A 14,327-nucleotide genomic window follows, 5' to 3' on the forward strand; every position below is an offset into this window, starting at 1 on the left:
CTTAGGATCCGTAAAAGACCAAAGGCCCGATCAAGTCAGCAAGGAATAGCAAAGGAATCATCGGAGCTGATAAGATGGGCTGTTTATCCAAGGTAAGAGATGTCCGAGAACCAGAAGAGAGTTTATGTTTACGAACGTGGCTGCAGGTGACTCGTACTACTACAACTGTGACTCGTAGGATTCTGGTAGACTAGGTTCCAAATGATACCAAACCAAGGCAAACTTGCATGGTTTTATTGACTAGATTTAGACCTTACAATGTAAATATCAAGCCCACCTTCTAACATTTGAACTTAACATGCTACCTGTCCGATTGGTGGCCGCAAGGTTAAAGTTTAAGGTGGAAGCTAATACAAAGAACCGTAAATGGCGCAGCGATTAGATCCCAAATTGTACAGGGTGGTAGCCCTAGATTAGGCTCTGGTAGATAAATAAGACTCCGTTCACACGCAATTAGATCCCGTACTAACTGAGTTCGTGGTGCTCAATATATACTCTCGGCTAGATGTAGTAACTTAAAATGGCAGATCCAGGTCACAATGTAGACATTACGTCAGAAGTCTTGACCAATTACTATGGCATAAATGTACATACAAACTTTGTCGTGATACTCTATTAACCAGAACCATGGCCCGGAACTGTAGCTTTAAATGTTTGGGCACGCTGAACATTATTATAAAGCCAGGCTAACCCTCAGCAAGTCAACAAGTAGAACTCTCTTAGGAATAAAATCTCCTTCGACTCCTCATCTGTGACTTCCATCACCACATCGTCTTGTCTAGCTGAAAACGCCGATAAAATGGTCCACTGGCACTCTTTACCTGCTGAGATCCGTTGCTTGATCTTGGAAGTTCTGACAGCACACAAAGGAATCGCACTCTTTGCTTCAGTCTCGAATGAATGGCGAACCTTCATTGAACAGAGGACCTTTTCTCATATCAGAATTCACCCCACGTGTCTCGACCACCTCGAACAGCTCAACGACCACTACAGGGGGCAGATTAAGCATCTATGGCTCAATATAGAGCTCAAAGGATATACCTGTCAAGCATGCCGAAAGAGAGAGTCGGCAACATTGTCATATTCCATTGCGGTGATCCTGAGAGAAGCCATCACCAGGTTATTCCGCATCCTGACGACGTGGAGAGAACCTTTGACTCTGGAACTTAACGTTTACTGCCCAAGCGACTCACAGCACTGGTTCAAAAACAATTACTTCGGAGCTCCTGGCGAAGATAAATTCGATTGTGAAAAGCCTAGTGAAGATCTCATTCACGATCCCGGTCACGGGTGGGTTCAAGGCAGGGTCACTGAAGCGCCACCAGACGATGCTCTACGACGCCCTTTTGGGCTATCTGAGTTGAGATTTCGAGACAATCTTCCTTCTGTCAATGCCGTGACGAAATTTGTCCTACGCCGCCAGTGCCGTCAGCAGTTCGATCCTGATGTTATACGATACCTTTGGTCAAAGCTACCAAACCTGGATGAGATCCACTACGAACTATGGCAGTCACACATGAACGTAGTACAGCAAGTATCAGATATGGGTAAGTAAGAAGTAAAAAAAAAAAAAAGATGTTAAAATGCTGACAGAACAAATAATAGATTTTGCAAGAACAATCCAACATATCCCAGCAAGCGTTAAAAAAGTCACCATATTCGAAGATTTCAATGAGAATTTCCTGGAATTGTATGCTCTTGGTAGAGGCCTTTTATCGGACATGAATCCAGGACGGGTCAGACTTCCTTTTTACGACCTGGGCGCGGTGTTTGCCATGCGAAGCCAGAGGCTTGAGCATCTTTCCGTCGCTTTCATGATCGATGCCCAGCATTTCTTCGACGCGTGCCAACCAAGTTGGAGATGGCCTCGACTAAAAACTCTCACATTGACACACCGAGCTTTCTCCAAGGCCGACGTCCATCAGACCAATAAGCTCTTCCAAACCGCTGCACAAGTCGCACTCAATATGCCTGAGCTTCAGGCGCTGACTATATGGCACGGAGAAAGAAGAGAAGCTTGCGCTTTTACCTATCGCAAAGAGCATGGTTCGATATGCTGGCAAGGCACAGTAGATGTGAGGCTGGAGTCGAAGACTCTAGAGGCTTGGGAGAAGGTAGCTGTCGGGTACGCTGGGAGAGTGCTCACCGTTAACTCAAACCTGTTCATGGAGGATATCACGTCTCATGGGGACGCTATTCATCATTTGGGTCTGCATCATGTCGTTGACAGAGTGTCGCTACAGCAAATACGGATCGAGAATAGGGTCTCTTGGATTTGAGCAACTAGAAGGGTTAGTTTTAGCGATAGATTTTGACTGCATGTTTCACAGGCTCCGTGGGCACTCTACACCTTGAGAGAAATACCAGGGCCCTAACCGGAGACTCCGAGAACCTGACACCTGGTAAGTCGCAATCTCCATTGCAGATTCTCTGACGAGGGGCTGCACGCTATTTTCCACGCTAGACTCGGGGAGGTGGCGGAGAGGCCGAGTGTTACGGTTAAGGCTTAGTCTTCAGTGGAAGCACACTCTTAATTCGCTCGTTCGTCAATCCCTGTTTCAGCTCCTGTGCTTGAAGCATGGTCACCACCAGGCAGTGAACAGAGCATGATATGACATGGCTGTGGATAAAATAGATAGCTTGAGGCTTCTCAAAGTAACAAACAGAAGGGAATTTTGCTCTAGACAAAATCGATTGTAACAGATCATTAGAGATCAGGTCAAGTTATTGTACCGCACACATATCCTCACTTATTAAAACTGCTAAGGGGGTTTTTGCGGCGAGGTATCTTAGCAAGGAGGAAGACATCCTGACACTATCCCACCATGCAGCAGGGATACGGGTATCTCAACCAACAGATGTAACCTTGCCGTGCATATGTATTAAAGAAAGACATGAGCCAACACGTCTTCTGTCCATCTCCCCCCTTTTTAAATCCCCAAACTCTCATATCGCTCGATTCGCTTGAAGAAAATGGCGTGGAGCCGCTCTGAATTATCTGCGGCGGGTTTCTTCTATGAGGAAGACTTGCAAAGCCCGCTCCCCCCCCATGTCAAGTCGCTCGGCCAGTCAATGCTTGACTTTGCATGCCAGGACCAAGGCCCGCCTTCTGAAGAATGCATCCAGATCCAATATTTGGCTAGTAAAAATTCCGATGGCGATTATGATGAGAAAATCTGGGAAGACTTTTTTCGACAAAACTTCTTTGATGTACTTCTGAACGACACTTCGGTCTCACAAGATATATCGCGCAGAGTCTCACGATGGAACTACTATTATGACGCTATACGGCCTGGCAACAACGCTCTATGGACAACATTCCGGGAGAAGGTGGAAGGACATCAAATGAAGACGCTTCCCAAGGCCGACTTTGTCTTCTATCTTCCCATGTACCACCTGGCCGCTGAATCTCCTATACCTCGAATAACTGACCACAGAGGTCGGGAATGGAATAAAGAACCAGTCCCATCTCTTGTAGAGTCCTTCTCATGGTCTATATTGAAGGAGCTCTATATGCATGGTCTGCGTCCCTCCCCATTCAAGGTTTTTGGCAAGGATGAGCCGCGAGAAGCAGACCTGAATTGCTATCCGTGGCTTATTGTCGAGCATAAGAGTGGCAAGAAAAGCCTTAGTGAGAGTCAACGGTCAGCGCAATTAGAGACTGTTTGCTGCCAAGCACTCAACGCCAGCGCGTGTGCCGTCAAGTTAAACCAGATCGCTGCGAGGTATGCCGTTGAGCTGCGTAAGCAGATGCATATTCCCCCAATTCCAGCCGTGACCACAGTCGGCAGTAAGGTCAGTGTCTGGATAACGTACTATGCGGAAGGTTTTATGGCGTACCATAGAGAGGGCTCTTGCGAGTCTTACGGGAGACGAAATCAAGGCTATGTAAGTACAAAATCTGGGGTCCGTAACTAAGCTCTAATGATGATTCATCTTAGATGATGCAACGTATCTGGGAGGGAGATATGACTGAGATTCGTGACGTGAGGGAATTCCAGCTTATACTCGAAAACACCTATACTTGGGCTATGCGGGTATTCAAGCTTCAGATAAACGGGTTTATCGAGCATTGGAGGGCTACCCACTGTAGCATCGAATCTACTCCACTACGAAGAAGTACAAGCTAAACAACATCTTATACGGAGAGCGAGGGGAGATCAGTACAAGACTCAATGGGCCCTCCTTCAGCCCGCAGCTCAGCCCGTCTTTCAACGCGTAGCTCAATTGGCCCCCCTCCTTCAATTCGTAGCTCGATGGGACCTCCTTCACGGCGTTCCCTAACGGGCCCAGTCTCGGGTACCAGCTCAAGAGGCCAGGCTTCTGTGGGGAGCTCTGTGGACCCTCTTCTTGATCCTGCGAACAACGACGATTGGGGTTACGCTCCGCAGCAGAATGTGAGACAAGTCTTTCTAGACGCATGCCCGACGTGTCAGAGAACAAGAAAGTTTTTCCATAATTGCCATGTTTGACATATATAATAGCGGGATCGGACCAGGACAACTAAGTCAGCCTTGCTGCCTCTAGGTAGATACTCTGCATATGTCACAGCACATATGTTCAAATAGAGATCTGTGATAGGTCATGTTCTTAAGCTCATCACATAATATCAGGCGATTTCAATTCAGCTCTCTCAGACCGATATCGCATTCGCTAGTGTATGGTAGGCAATTGCCACATGGCCACATCGTAATCTTAGTAGTTGAACTAAATCATTATCTCACAAGAGCGGGGCTGTCACGAATTTCTCAAGTTGGATCGTGGGCAAGCCCTTGAGTTGAGGTCTGGAATGACAAAAGGCCATAGTGAAGTCTACGAGGACGTGAATCTTCAGGACCACTTAGAGCGCGTAAATTTGATTCCCTTTCCTTAAGCTTCAGTGAAGATAGGATCGACACGAAATTGTGAGTGAGAAACGATAGGCTCTGGACTGACCTATGACTCATGCATCACCGGGCGCGTTCGAAGAAGACCGTGTTTATATCTGATGGACAATGTGGATAATCTATTGTGGCGGACGCTGCTTAGAAGTTAATCTAAATGACCTGTAACTAGTTCGGATTATTGACGCAAAGGACCGAGTTTACGGTGTCCAGGTGCAGATCGTTGACATCCCTCGATACATAAATCCTAGAGCCTTTGCAGTCCTTCTTCCTGGAAGAAAATTGGCATTAGTAAGTCAAATGCAAACCAACATTAATCTTACTGATATAAGTAGCAGAACGTTTTGCTACGAAGGTGGATGCTGTTGACCTTGAACTTGCTACTAGAGAATTAGTAAAGCCATGTACGATTGCTAATGCCAAACATACCTGGAGCCAACATTGCCGCATTTGTAGCCGTGAACGTCTTCGTGTGACCCTTTGAGGTTCCTCTGATCATAAACCCTCGCCTGCCAGAAGTCAGTCATATCTTAGACAGCTACTGTAAAACGAAACTTGCGGTGATCACATCCGTCGCAGCAGCTGCAACAGCAAAATAGGAAAAGATTGTAATGATCTGCATGGCTGTTATGGGGAGTAGCGCGACTAGTCAGAACACTTTAAGATTTCAATAACAATCATGAGAACTATGGTGAGGCTATAAAGATATTTATGAGCTCTTTAGAGCAAGGGTCCTGGAGGTCAGAGTCAATACTCTGAACATGGGTAGCGGCAAATGGCTGCCGGCATCTAATCATATCACTGGAAGCAAAGGATAGGCGCTGTGGCTTGGGAGATCTGCAAGGCTAGCCTAATTCCACATAAGCTCACGGGTATTTGTCAGGCCATGCTGCGCTGCTCTTATCTGAAACGTGCTGCTTCTTATCGGGTTATGCTAGGCATCATTTAATATCGCACTCGCGGCGGAAACCTTCCGCTATCTCAAACCGCGCGAGCTTACAGCGTACCCGTTGGTTCAAAGGGCTTTGCTCACCCAACTATGCCGTCGGGCTGCCCCTCACTCCTTATAAGCACTTCATCTTCGCCTTACTTGAGGTATCTCAAAATGTGGCTGCTGCTTTCCACCAGCCACTTACAGCGGAGGGCTAGACACCATGTAAACAGGTTTATCCAGCTGATTCGCAACCTCTACCAGCTTCATGCAATTAGAGCAATTATCCAAGACTCTGGAGTTGACATCAGAACTGTCATACCTAAGTATCATTGCTCTATGGAGATATTTGAATTTATTCAACAGGCTTTCTCTACAACCAAGGCTCGTGGTGTATCGACTGTCGGTCTTTGGGTAAGATGAGGCTGTGAAAGGCGATGCACCCTAGATTACGCGCTTGTAGCCGATAACAACGCCATGCATTGATAAGAACTCAAAATGGCACTCTGAAGCATTTCATTCAAGCAGATATGGTGAGGCTGAAAGATGATCATGCCCGCACTTCGTACAGCTGAGAGAAAACTGGAATGCTAACACTTACTGTCTCACTTGTCTCTAGGGGGCAATAAATACTCCCCGCTTCAGTAGGTAGGAAACGTCAAACGTTTGCGTTGGTGTCAGCCAGCCACATCCGGGTCTCGAACAGACGATGAACGCCAAATCTCACAACTGTAAAGTTGCCCCTCCCACATCTGCCATGCATATCAAGCCTCGATCAGATTCGCGGACTAGTGGGATACAACGCCGCCTTGGCAGAACCCAACTAGCCAATAGATATTGTTGGTCTGCACCCTTCTTCACTGATACCGATCTTATCACATTTCTGATTTTCGTACATGTTCCTATCAGATCCTCATCCCCGCACGTCTAGGCCTGGGCCTTTCGCCGCTATTGATTTGGCCCACATTTGAGGCTAACCCATCGTTGTGCTAGAATAATCAAGCTGAAAAAGAGAGAAATTGTCAATAGTCAATGGTAGAATGGGCCATGGATATAAATATTGTCTGCCCTGCTCACCTGCTGTGCTCAACAGCCAGAAGACCACCTTGAATCATTCCACAATTGGCTGGAGTAATTACAGTCACCATGGCAACAACCACGCAGACTCCTCCACCGTCCGAAAGGACATTGCAAGAGAAGATCGAGCACCTCGGTGATCTCGTCAGAGATCCCAAATCTGACTTGGGCTCTGATGAGTTGCCACATCTCCCCGAACTCATCGATGATTGGTATAATACCGATGTTGATGTCACCAAGGAAGAGTTCCATCAAAGAATTCTACGAGTCTTTAAGGATTCCAAGCATGAGCAGGTATACAATGGTGTTATGAACCAATTACCCAGTGAAATGCGCAAAGTTCTTGAGGCTTTCATCGAAGGTGATAAGACTGCTGATGAAGCTGGAAAAGCTATCAAGGAGGTTGCACCGTTAGAGCTTGGGGCTTCAAGTACTAGCTCTCATCTTCAGGCCTTCTCTATGATGGCACAGCAGGTGACTCCTCCTACTAAAACCAAGGTCCTTATTCTCCTCCATGGTTGTCCGCTCTACGTCTAACAATCACAGGGCAAGGAAACCAAGGACTTGACGTTTCAGAATTGGGGACGCACAGTCAAGAATACGCCTACTGTCACGTATTACCCCGAAACTGTCGCCGAGATCATCGAGATTGTTCGTGACGCTGTCGCCAAGAACAAGGGCATTCGCGTTGCCGGTTTCCGTAAGCTTCTGTTCCTATCATACCCAGCGCTCTCTCAACTGATCGTATCCAGGACACTCATGGGCTCCCGTTTTCGGGAGGAGCAACAAGACTGGCCAGTCTACTAATGGCGATGTCTTGATCTCTACCTTGACAGAGACCAACGCAAGCAGGCTGCCTAATCTCACTTCTGTTCCAACCAACCTCTTTCAGCCAAAGGACACGGAACTCAACGCGATCAACGTAATCACTGATCCCAAATTTGTAGGAGCTCCGGCTCTGAAGAATGGCAGGAAGTATGTCCAGGTCGGAACAGCGACTACGAATGAAAAGTTCCGTCGGTGGTGCATTGACACGGGAAATGTCACTTTGCCTATGAACATTATTGAGGTCGAGATTACTTTTGGCGGTAGCAATGCTACAATCTGGTGGGTTCTCAAAAAAAGGTTTTCACTCGCGAAACTAACGCTCGTAGTCACGGCGCGGGCATCAATAACCCAACCTTGAGTGACCTTGTCCGACGCATCGACTACATCGACGTCAACGGCCAAGAACGCTTCGTCAACATGTCCGACCCCACGCTGCTCAAAGCCGCAAGTGGCTGTTTCGGTCTTCTCGGCGTCGTCACCTACATCACGTTCGAATGCGACGCCATGTGCACCGCGGTCATGCGTCCCGTTAAACTCGACGTTATCGACGCTATTCCCCCGCCGCCCGAGATGAAGGACTCAGATATCCCTGCTGCCCTTCGCCAAAAGCGCACACAGGCTCAAAAGGACGATGCGGTTCGTGAGTTTGAGCGTCGTGCAAATGAGGATTTTTATGCAGAGTGGTTTTGGTTTCCTTACTCGCAGCAGGTCTGGGTTAACACCTGGAAGACTGATACTGACACCAAGAACGTGGTTAACTACCCCAGTAATGCAAAGACTTTGTACCAGGTTGCTAGCACCGCGATTATGAATATGGCGCAAGAGATTGGCAAGCATATCCATGCTTTGCAAGTTGCGCCTCAGACGCAGACCTCGCTCCTTTGTAGGTTTGGATCATCTGATTCGGAGATAAAAGGCTAACACGACGCAAAAGCTTGGCTCGCCGTGAAGAACTTTGACGATGTCAAAGGAACCAACAAAAGCATCAGAACCCTGCTGCCTAATGCTCTCCATTTCCAGCGGGGCGTTCAGAACATTCGGGTCCGAAACCTGGAAGTTGAGATGGCCGTAAGTCTTTCGATCTTTAGTATCGATCTAATAACTAATGTGACTATTAGCTCGACTCAAAGAAGGGCAAGCCTAATGAGCGAGACTACACCAACGTGAGACGCGCTTGGTGGGACGTCATAAAGACATGCTACGCCAACGCCAAAACATCCCCTATGCGCATGCCCATGGAGATGCGCATAATGGGATCCAGCGAAGTCACCCTCGCCCCACAGCGCGGCAACAAGCTTGGAACATGCGCCATCGGCATTCTAACGCTAGAGGCTGTATCCGACATCTGGGTCCCCTATGCGCAACAGGTCCTCGACAAGTGGACGAGCTACAAGACGAACGATGGCAAGCCTGTGGTGGTGAAGCCTCATTGGGCTAAGGAATGGTATATGTACAAGGTTGGTGGTAAGCCTTGGATTGAGAAGTTGGTTAAGGAGGATTATAAGGAGGAGATTGCAGAGTTTCAGGCGCTGATGGCTGCTATTGGTAAAAAGCATGGTTGGACGCTTGGGGATATCAAGAGGACTTTTTCTAACGATGTTCTTGACAATACTTTCCTGGGCGGTGTTGCTACCTCAAAGCCACAGCAGGTTGCGAAGTCGGAGAAGAAGGTTCAGGTTCAGGTGCATGAAGTTCCTGTGGATGCCGTTTCAGAGGTATCTGTTTAAGCAGCAGCCATCAAATAATAAATTGGAAATCTCATTATCTCTGTACATTGCCCAAAGAAGGAATACCCTTAGGTTGACCTCTTATGTCAAATTCGATCCTGACATAAAAGGTGAGGGATTAGGCAGCGCCAAATACTACCTGGCCTGATTCTAGCTATCGTCAGCCCAAAGGTTTCCAACACTGCCCGCCCAAGCGTTCCAGTAAGATCTCGTCCCGAAGACCTACTATCAGCCTGTCGCCATGTTTTCATATGATAGCATGGGGACAGGAGGCGCACTCGGCCCAACGCAAATCCGTCTCCTGCATCTACTTCCAGCAAAAGAAAGCACCAATCCGATTGCGTGTCGACTTGAGGTTGTCGCATTCGAAGAAAACCCAGTGTATGAAGCACTTTCGTACTGCTGGGGCGACAATACTCTGCTTCAGGGGACAAAATGCAACAATGAGGCATTTCAAGTCACGGAAAGTTTGTTCTCCGGACTGCAGCACTTGAGGAACGACCATACTGAGCGGACACTATGGATCGACGCCATTTGCATCAACCAGAATGATCTGGAGGAGCGCCAATCTCAGGTCAAACTTATGAAAGACATATATACCAAATCGGAAAGGGTAGTTATCTGGCTAGGTCCCGACCCCCCTCTGATGGAGTCAACCACTTGTTCGAAATGCTGCAAACCATTCCAAATCTTCCCGACCCTCAGTTAAGCAAAAAAGAGAGAATATGCTTCGAGATGAATGTATTTGATGCTAATCACTGGCATCAAAATGAGGACAAAATGTCATCCAAAGTCCCGGATGAGATCAAAAATGACTTCGTTAGACCTAACGAGGCCAAAAAGGGCGCAATTGCTGTATTGACAAGACCTTGGTGGACAAGGACATGGACCGTTCAGGAGATGGTTCTAGCTCCCAGTGCAATCATCATGTGCGGCCACTTATCTGCTCCAGCATCAGAGGCCCGACGTGCATGCGCTGATGATCTTATGCACGCAGTCAAGGACGCCTTTGACGCTGGTGATGATGATGATCTACTGAGTTTTAGAGACTTAGTTGACGATCCTAATGGCACACTATACATGGCCAGGATGTGAACACATCCCAATGTTAGTGCGAAGATGGAGCTTGGAAAGCTGCTTCGGTTTCTTCGATGGTTGAAAGCCAAAGATCCAAGGGACAAGGTGTATGGCTCTTTAGGTATCGCCGCTTCCACCTACGGCATTGAGCCGGACTACACCATTTCTACCGTTGAATACTACACGCGTTGTTGATGATTGAGGTCACAGAAAAATGAAGAGTATTTGAAATTATCTAAATGAAAGCCAATTGACAGGAGTACTTCCACCTCCATAACTCATCGCAAGTTCCCACCCAAACACTTAACCCTCATTGTTACAGTTCGTGCAATAATCCATAACAACTTTACAAGAGTTCGACAACTCAATGTGTCCACACATCCAAATGTTGTCGTTGTTCTTAGCATTCTCACGTCTGCATTCAAAGTTAGTAACCAATTCATACTCAACAACTAGGGAAGGGGACTTACGCTTCCTTGATGAGCTTACCGCTCATACCAATACCATAGTCATCACAGCTAAACTTGGCAATACAAGCAGCCTGACCCATAGACATGACCATCAGAAGACCCTTCTTGGACCGGCTGTAGCGCGTAGTGTAGCCAGTGTAGATAGTATCGTCGTCGAATTCACCAATGGCGCGGTCACATGCATCGCCGAGACCAGACTTGGAGAGTCCATCGCTTGTACCGCACTGACCAGAACCATCATTGTCGACGTGAGTCTGTGTAGGAACTGGTGTAGTGATGGTCTTGACCTCGCCGATACCATTGGAGAAAGTGGCTGTTACATCCTTATACACCTGTCCATACGCAAGAGTATAGGCTGTCCAGGCGAGGACAGTTCCATCAATGGTCTTGGTGAGAGGCTCGTTGATGGGTGCTTGCGTAGGAGGGGGAGCTTCGGTGGCGGGATCGACCTTGGAGGGATACTCGGTATACGCTTCACACTTGTTGTCGATGAGTGTAGCTGTCGCGATGTACTGCTTGCCCGAGACGGTGGTGGAGCATTGGCAGTACGCTGATGTAACGCGGGGACCGCCATAGATGCCGCAGGGGTAGTATGTGCGTCCTGGGGCGGTGGTGATGTCCTCGGAAGTGATGGTGTTGGTGGTTTGGTCGGAGGGACGGGTTGTCGTGATGAATGTGCTGGGTGTTGTGGTGGTGGGGGCTGAAGTGTCAGTCTCATCAGCCCTGGTGGTCTCTTCCGTCTTGGCGGTTTGATCAGCGGTGCTGGTCTCATCAATAGGCTTGGTAGATGTCTCTTGGACAGATGTCTCAGGTACGGTTGTAGACTCAGGACCTTGCTTGGATGTAGTCACATCAGCAGCTTCAGTCGAAGTTGGTACGGCAGAAGTACCAGTCTCAGATACTCCAGCAGAGGTGTCACTACCAGTAGCGCCATCGCCACTCGTGGGAGGTAAAGCAATCGAAGTCTTGGGCTGGGTGTCCCAAGCAGCAGGGATGCTGGTAGTCTCCCTCATCTTGCAAGACCCAGTAGTCTCCGTCGTCTCGGCAGAAGTCGTAGTCTCAGCCTCGGTAGACGTAGGCTTCTCGGTAGTGCTAGCCTCAGTCTTGGTCTCCTCAGTCTTGGACTCTTCTTCTTCAGTCTTGGACTCCTGCTTCTCAGTCTTGGACTGATCATCATCGTCATCCTCCTCCTCACTCTGATCTTTAAGATCGTTGCTGTTGTTGGTGAGAGTGCTAACGATGGGAGTAACACCTTCGACTATACCACCAGTGATCTTGCCAGTAACATCCTCCAAGTTGGAGACAACGCAAGAAAGGGTGTTGATGACGTTGGAGACAATGTCGAGAAGTCCACGACGTCGCTTACCAGGGCAGCCACCAGACTCATTACCACCAAGGTCCTTGATAGCGCCCTTGACACCATCGATCAAGTTGTTGACCTTGTTCAATGTATCCGTCTTGAGACCATCAGGATTATTGGTCCAAGCGACGATGATCGGGATGATGTCGTCGACCTTGGAGTTGTACTCTGAGGCAGTGACCTGAGCCTGAGAAGCAGCAGCAGTGGCTTCTTGGGGAGGAGCAGTGACGGGTGCTGAGGGGGCATCGCTGGGCTTGTCGCTGGGCTCAGAGGCCTTCTCAGTGGTGCTGGGGATGTTGTTGACGGAAGCGGTTGTGCTAGGAGGCTCCACGTTGTCGGTTGTGGTTTCGGGAGGGGGCGCCTCTGCGCTGGTGTCTGTGTTGGGAGGAGGGATGGCAGTGGAGGTAGTTGTATCGACGGGTACCTGAGCTTGGGTGGTGGTGGTCTCAGGACCAGGGGCAGGAAGATCAGTGGTCGTGTCGACAGGATCAATTGCGCTGCTGGTAGTCTCAGTCCCAAGTGGAGCAGCAGAGTTTGTGGTGGTGTCGGCAACAGGAGCAGGGACGTCGCTCGTAGTCTCTGTTCCAACAGGAGGAAGATCAGTGTTGGTAGTCGTGCCAATTGACTCAACAGCATTATTGGTAGTAGCAGTCTCAGTACCAACAGGAGGGGGGACATCAGTGCTAGCACCAGGAGTGCCAACGACATCGGTCTCCGTACCAGCGGGAGGGATCCAGTTCGATGTAGTTTGATCCTCAGTTGTAGTAGGAATAGGGTTCACGACCGGAGCATCAGTGCTGCTCAACACATCCACAATAGCTGATGTCTCGGTACCAACAGGCGCAATCTCAGCGCTCGTGGTGCCAACAATCTGGCCAATAGCGGTAGGAGTGTCAATCACAGGAGGAGCACCGGTAGTTGTGTCAACGACAACAGCGTCATTGTTGGTTGAAGTCTCAGTGTTGATCACAACAACATCTGAGCTTGTAGTAGGAAAGACGTCAATGGGCGCGACGGCACTGGTGGTTGTAGAAACGAAGGTATCAGTTGTAGTGGTATCAGTGTTGATGTCTCGCTCATTAAGCTGGTAAATTCTATGATGAATTAGCTCAGCCAACTCACTTTCAACTGCATCTGACTCACTGGTAAGGAACGGCAGAAGCAAACTTGGCTCCGAAAGACAAAAGAAGGAAACCAACGCCAATTGGCATGGGAGAGTCTGTAGGGCGCAACATAACGAATGAAGAAGCTAGCCCAACCAAGGTTTGCGATACTAGAACAATGCAAAAAAGAGTGTCTGTAGGAAACAAAAGACTATAAGTAAAGTCAAGTCCAACAAAGGACGTATTTACAGACAAGCCTCAGCATTAACAGGCTGACTTACATGGATTGTAAGCCATCCCCATAATTCTAAATTACAGGCCCGATCCTTCAGAAGAAACTTCCGAAGGATCTCAGCAAAACACGCTGTTAACATTAGCGCATCGAAATTTAACGCCAGATGCAGAATGGACTGTGCATCTGCCGAGAGTGTTACGACGCAGAGTGAGATGGTTCATTTTGGGACTCCTTAATCTCCATCCTTCGGAATCCTGTTACAGGGCTGTAAGGCTCCATCCCGTGCGCTTATCGGGGGCCGTTAGTGGGTGACCCCAATTGTATTCTAGGGCTGATCTTACTGCACTGGGTAACCAAGCAGGGGAGTTGCAGAATGGCTTGCTCTGATTGGTATGATCGCGGTGTGAATAAGATCTACCTTGCGATATTGTTTATTATAGATTCATTTATTTCATGCGTTGGATTTGATCAATATGTCATCGTCGCAATAGGATTCAGTGCATGTCAAAAGCAAGTCAGATAGCCGATCGCAATACAATCGCTAAGCCTCATCCCCATTCTACCCAATGCCATCGTCTATGATTCACCATCTCGACGCTCAAGACCCTCTGCGGAACGTGCAAAAGCTCAGCCCCC

The 14,327-nt window shown here is 48.4% G+C and overlaps 6 protein-coding genes across 6 annotated transcripts; 4 read left to right on the forward strand and 2 right to left on the reverse strand.

Moving 5' to 3' along the window:
- Positions 1–799: 799 nt before the first annotated feature.
- Positions 800–1,555, forward strand: J7337_006171 (uncharacterized protein; the record flags this gene model as incomplete). The annotated part of the gene is made up of 1 exon (XM_044823835.1): positions 800–1,555. One exon carries the CDS (start codon positions 800–802, stop codon positions 1,553–1,555), a length of 756 nt encoding a protein of 251 aa, XP_044682326.1.
- Positions 1,556–2,973: 1,418 nt separating this feature from the next.
- Positions 2,974–3,918, forward strand: J7337_006172 (uncharacterized protein; the record flags this gene model as incomplete). The annotated part of the gene is made up of 1 exon (XM_044823836.1): positions 2,974–3,918. One exon carries the CDS (start codon positions 2,974–2,976, stop codon positions 3,916–3,918), a length of 945 nt encoding a protein of 314 aa, XP_044682327.1.
- Positions 3,919–5,051: 1,133 nt separating this feature from the next.
- Positions 5,052–5,410, reverse strand: J7337_006173 (uncharacterized protein; the record flags this gene model as incomplete). Its single annotated transcript, XM_044823837.1, has 3 exons — positions 5,052–5,154; positions 5,207–5,263; positions 5,313–5,410. The coding sequence occupies 3 exons, from the start codon at positions 5,408–5,410 to the stop codon at positions 5,052–5,054; spliced, it is 258 nt and encodes an 85-aa protein (XP_044682328.1).
- A 1,550-nt stretch (positions 5,411–6,960) lies between these two features.
- On the forward strand, positions 6,961–9,446 carry J7337_006174 (uncharacterized protein; the record flags this gene model as incomplete). Its single annotated transcript, XM_044823838.1, has 6 exons — positions 6,961–7,389; positions 7,438–7,591; positions 7,644–7,998; positions 8,046–8,602; positions 8,654–8,787; positions 8,838–9,446. 6 exons carry the CDS (start codon positions 6,961–6,963, stop codon positions 9,444–9,446), a joined length of 2,238 nt encoding a protein of 745 aa, XP_044682329.1.
- Positions 9,447–9,687: 241 nt separating this feature from the next.
- Positions 9,688–10,541, forward strand: J7337_006175 (uncharacterized protein; the record flags this gene model as incomplete). Its single annotated transcript, XM_044823839.1, has 2 exons — positions 9,688–10,108; positions 10,240–10,541. The coding sequence occupies 2 exons, from the start codon at positions 9,688–9,690 to the stop codon at positions 10,539–10,541; spliced, it is 723 nt and encodes a 240-aa protein (XP_044682330.1).
- Positions 10,542–10,826: 285 nt separating this feature from the next.
- Positions 10,827–13,588, reverse strand: J7337_006176 (uncharacterized protein; the record flags this gene model as incomplete). The annotated part of the gene is made up of 3 exons (XM_044823840.1): positions 10,827–10,938; positions 10,994–13,447; positions 13,497–13,588. The coding sequence occupies 3 exons, from the start codon at positions 13,586–13,588 to the stop codon at positions 10,827–10,829; spliced, it is 2,658 nt and encodes an 885-aa protein (XP_044682331.1).
- Positions 13,589–14,327: the final 739 nt, after the last annotated feature.

The sequence above is a fragment of the Fusarium musae genome, chromosome 4 (genome assembly GCF_019915245.1).
Source record: "Fusarium musae strain F31 chromosome 4, whole genome shotgun sequence".
Classification (NCBI taxonomy): Eukaryota; Fungi; Ascomycota; class Sordariomycetes; order Hypocreales; family Nectriaceae; genus Fusarium; species Fusarium musae.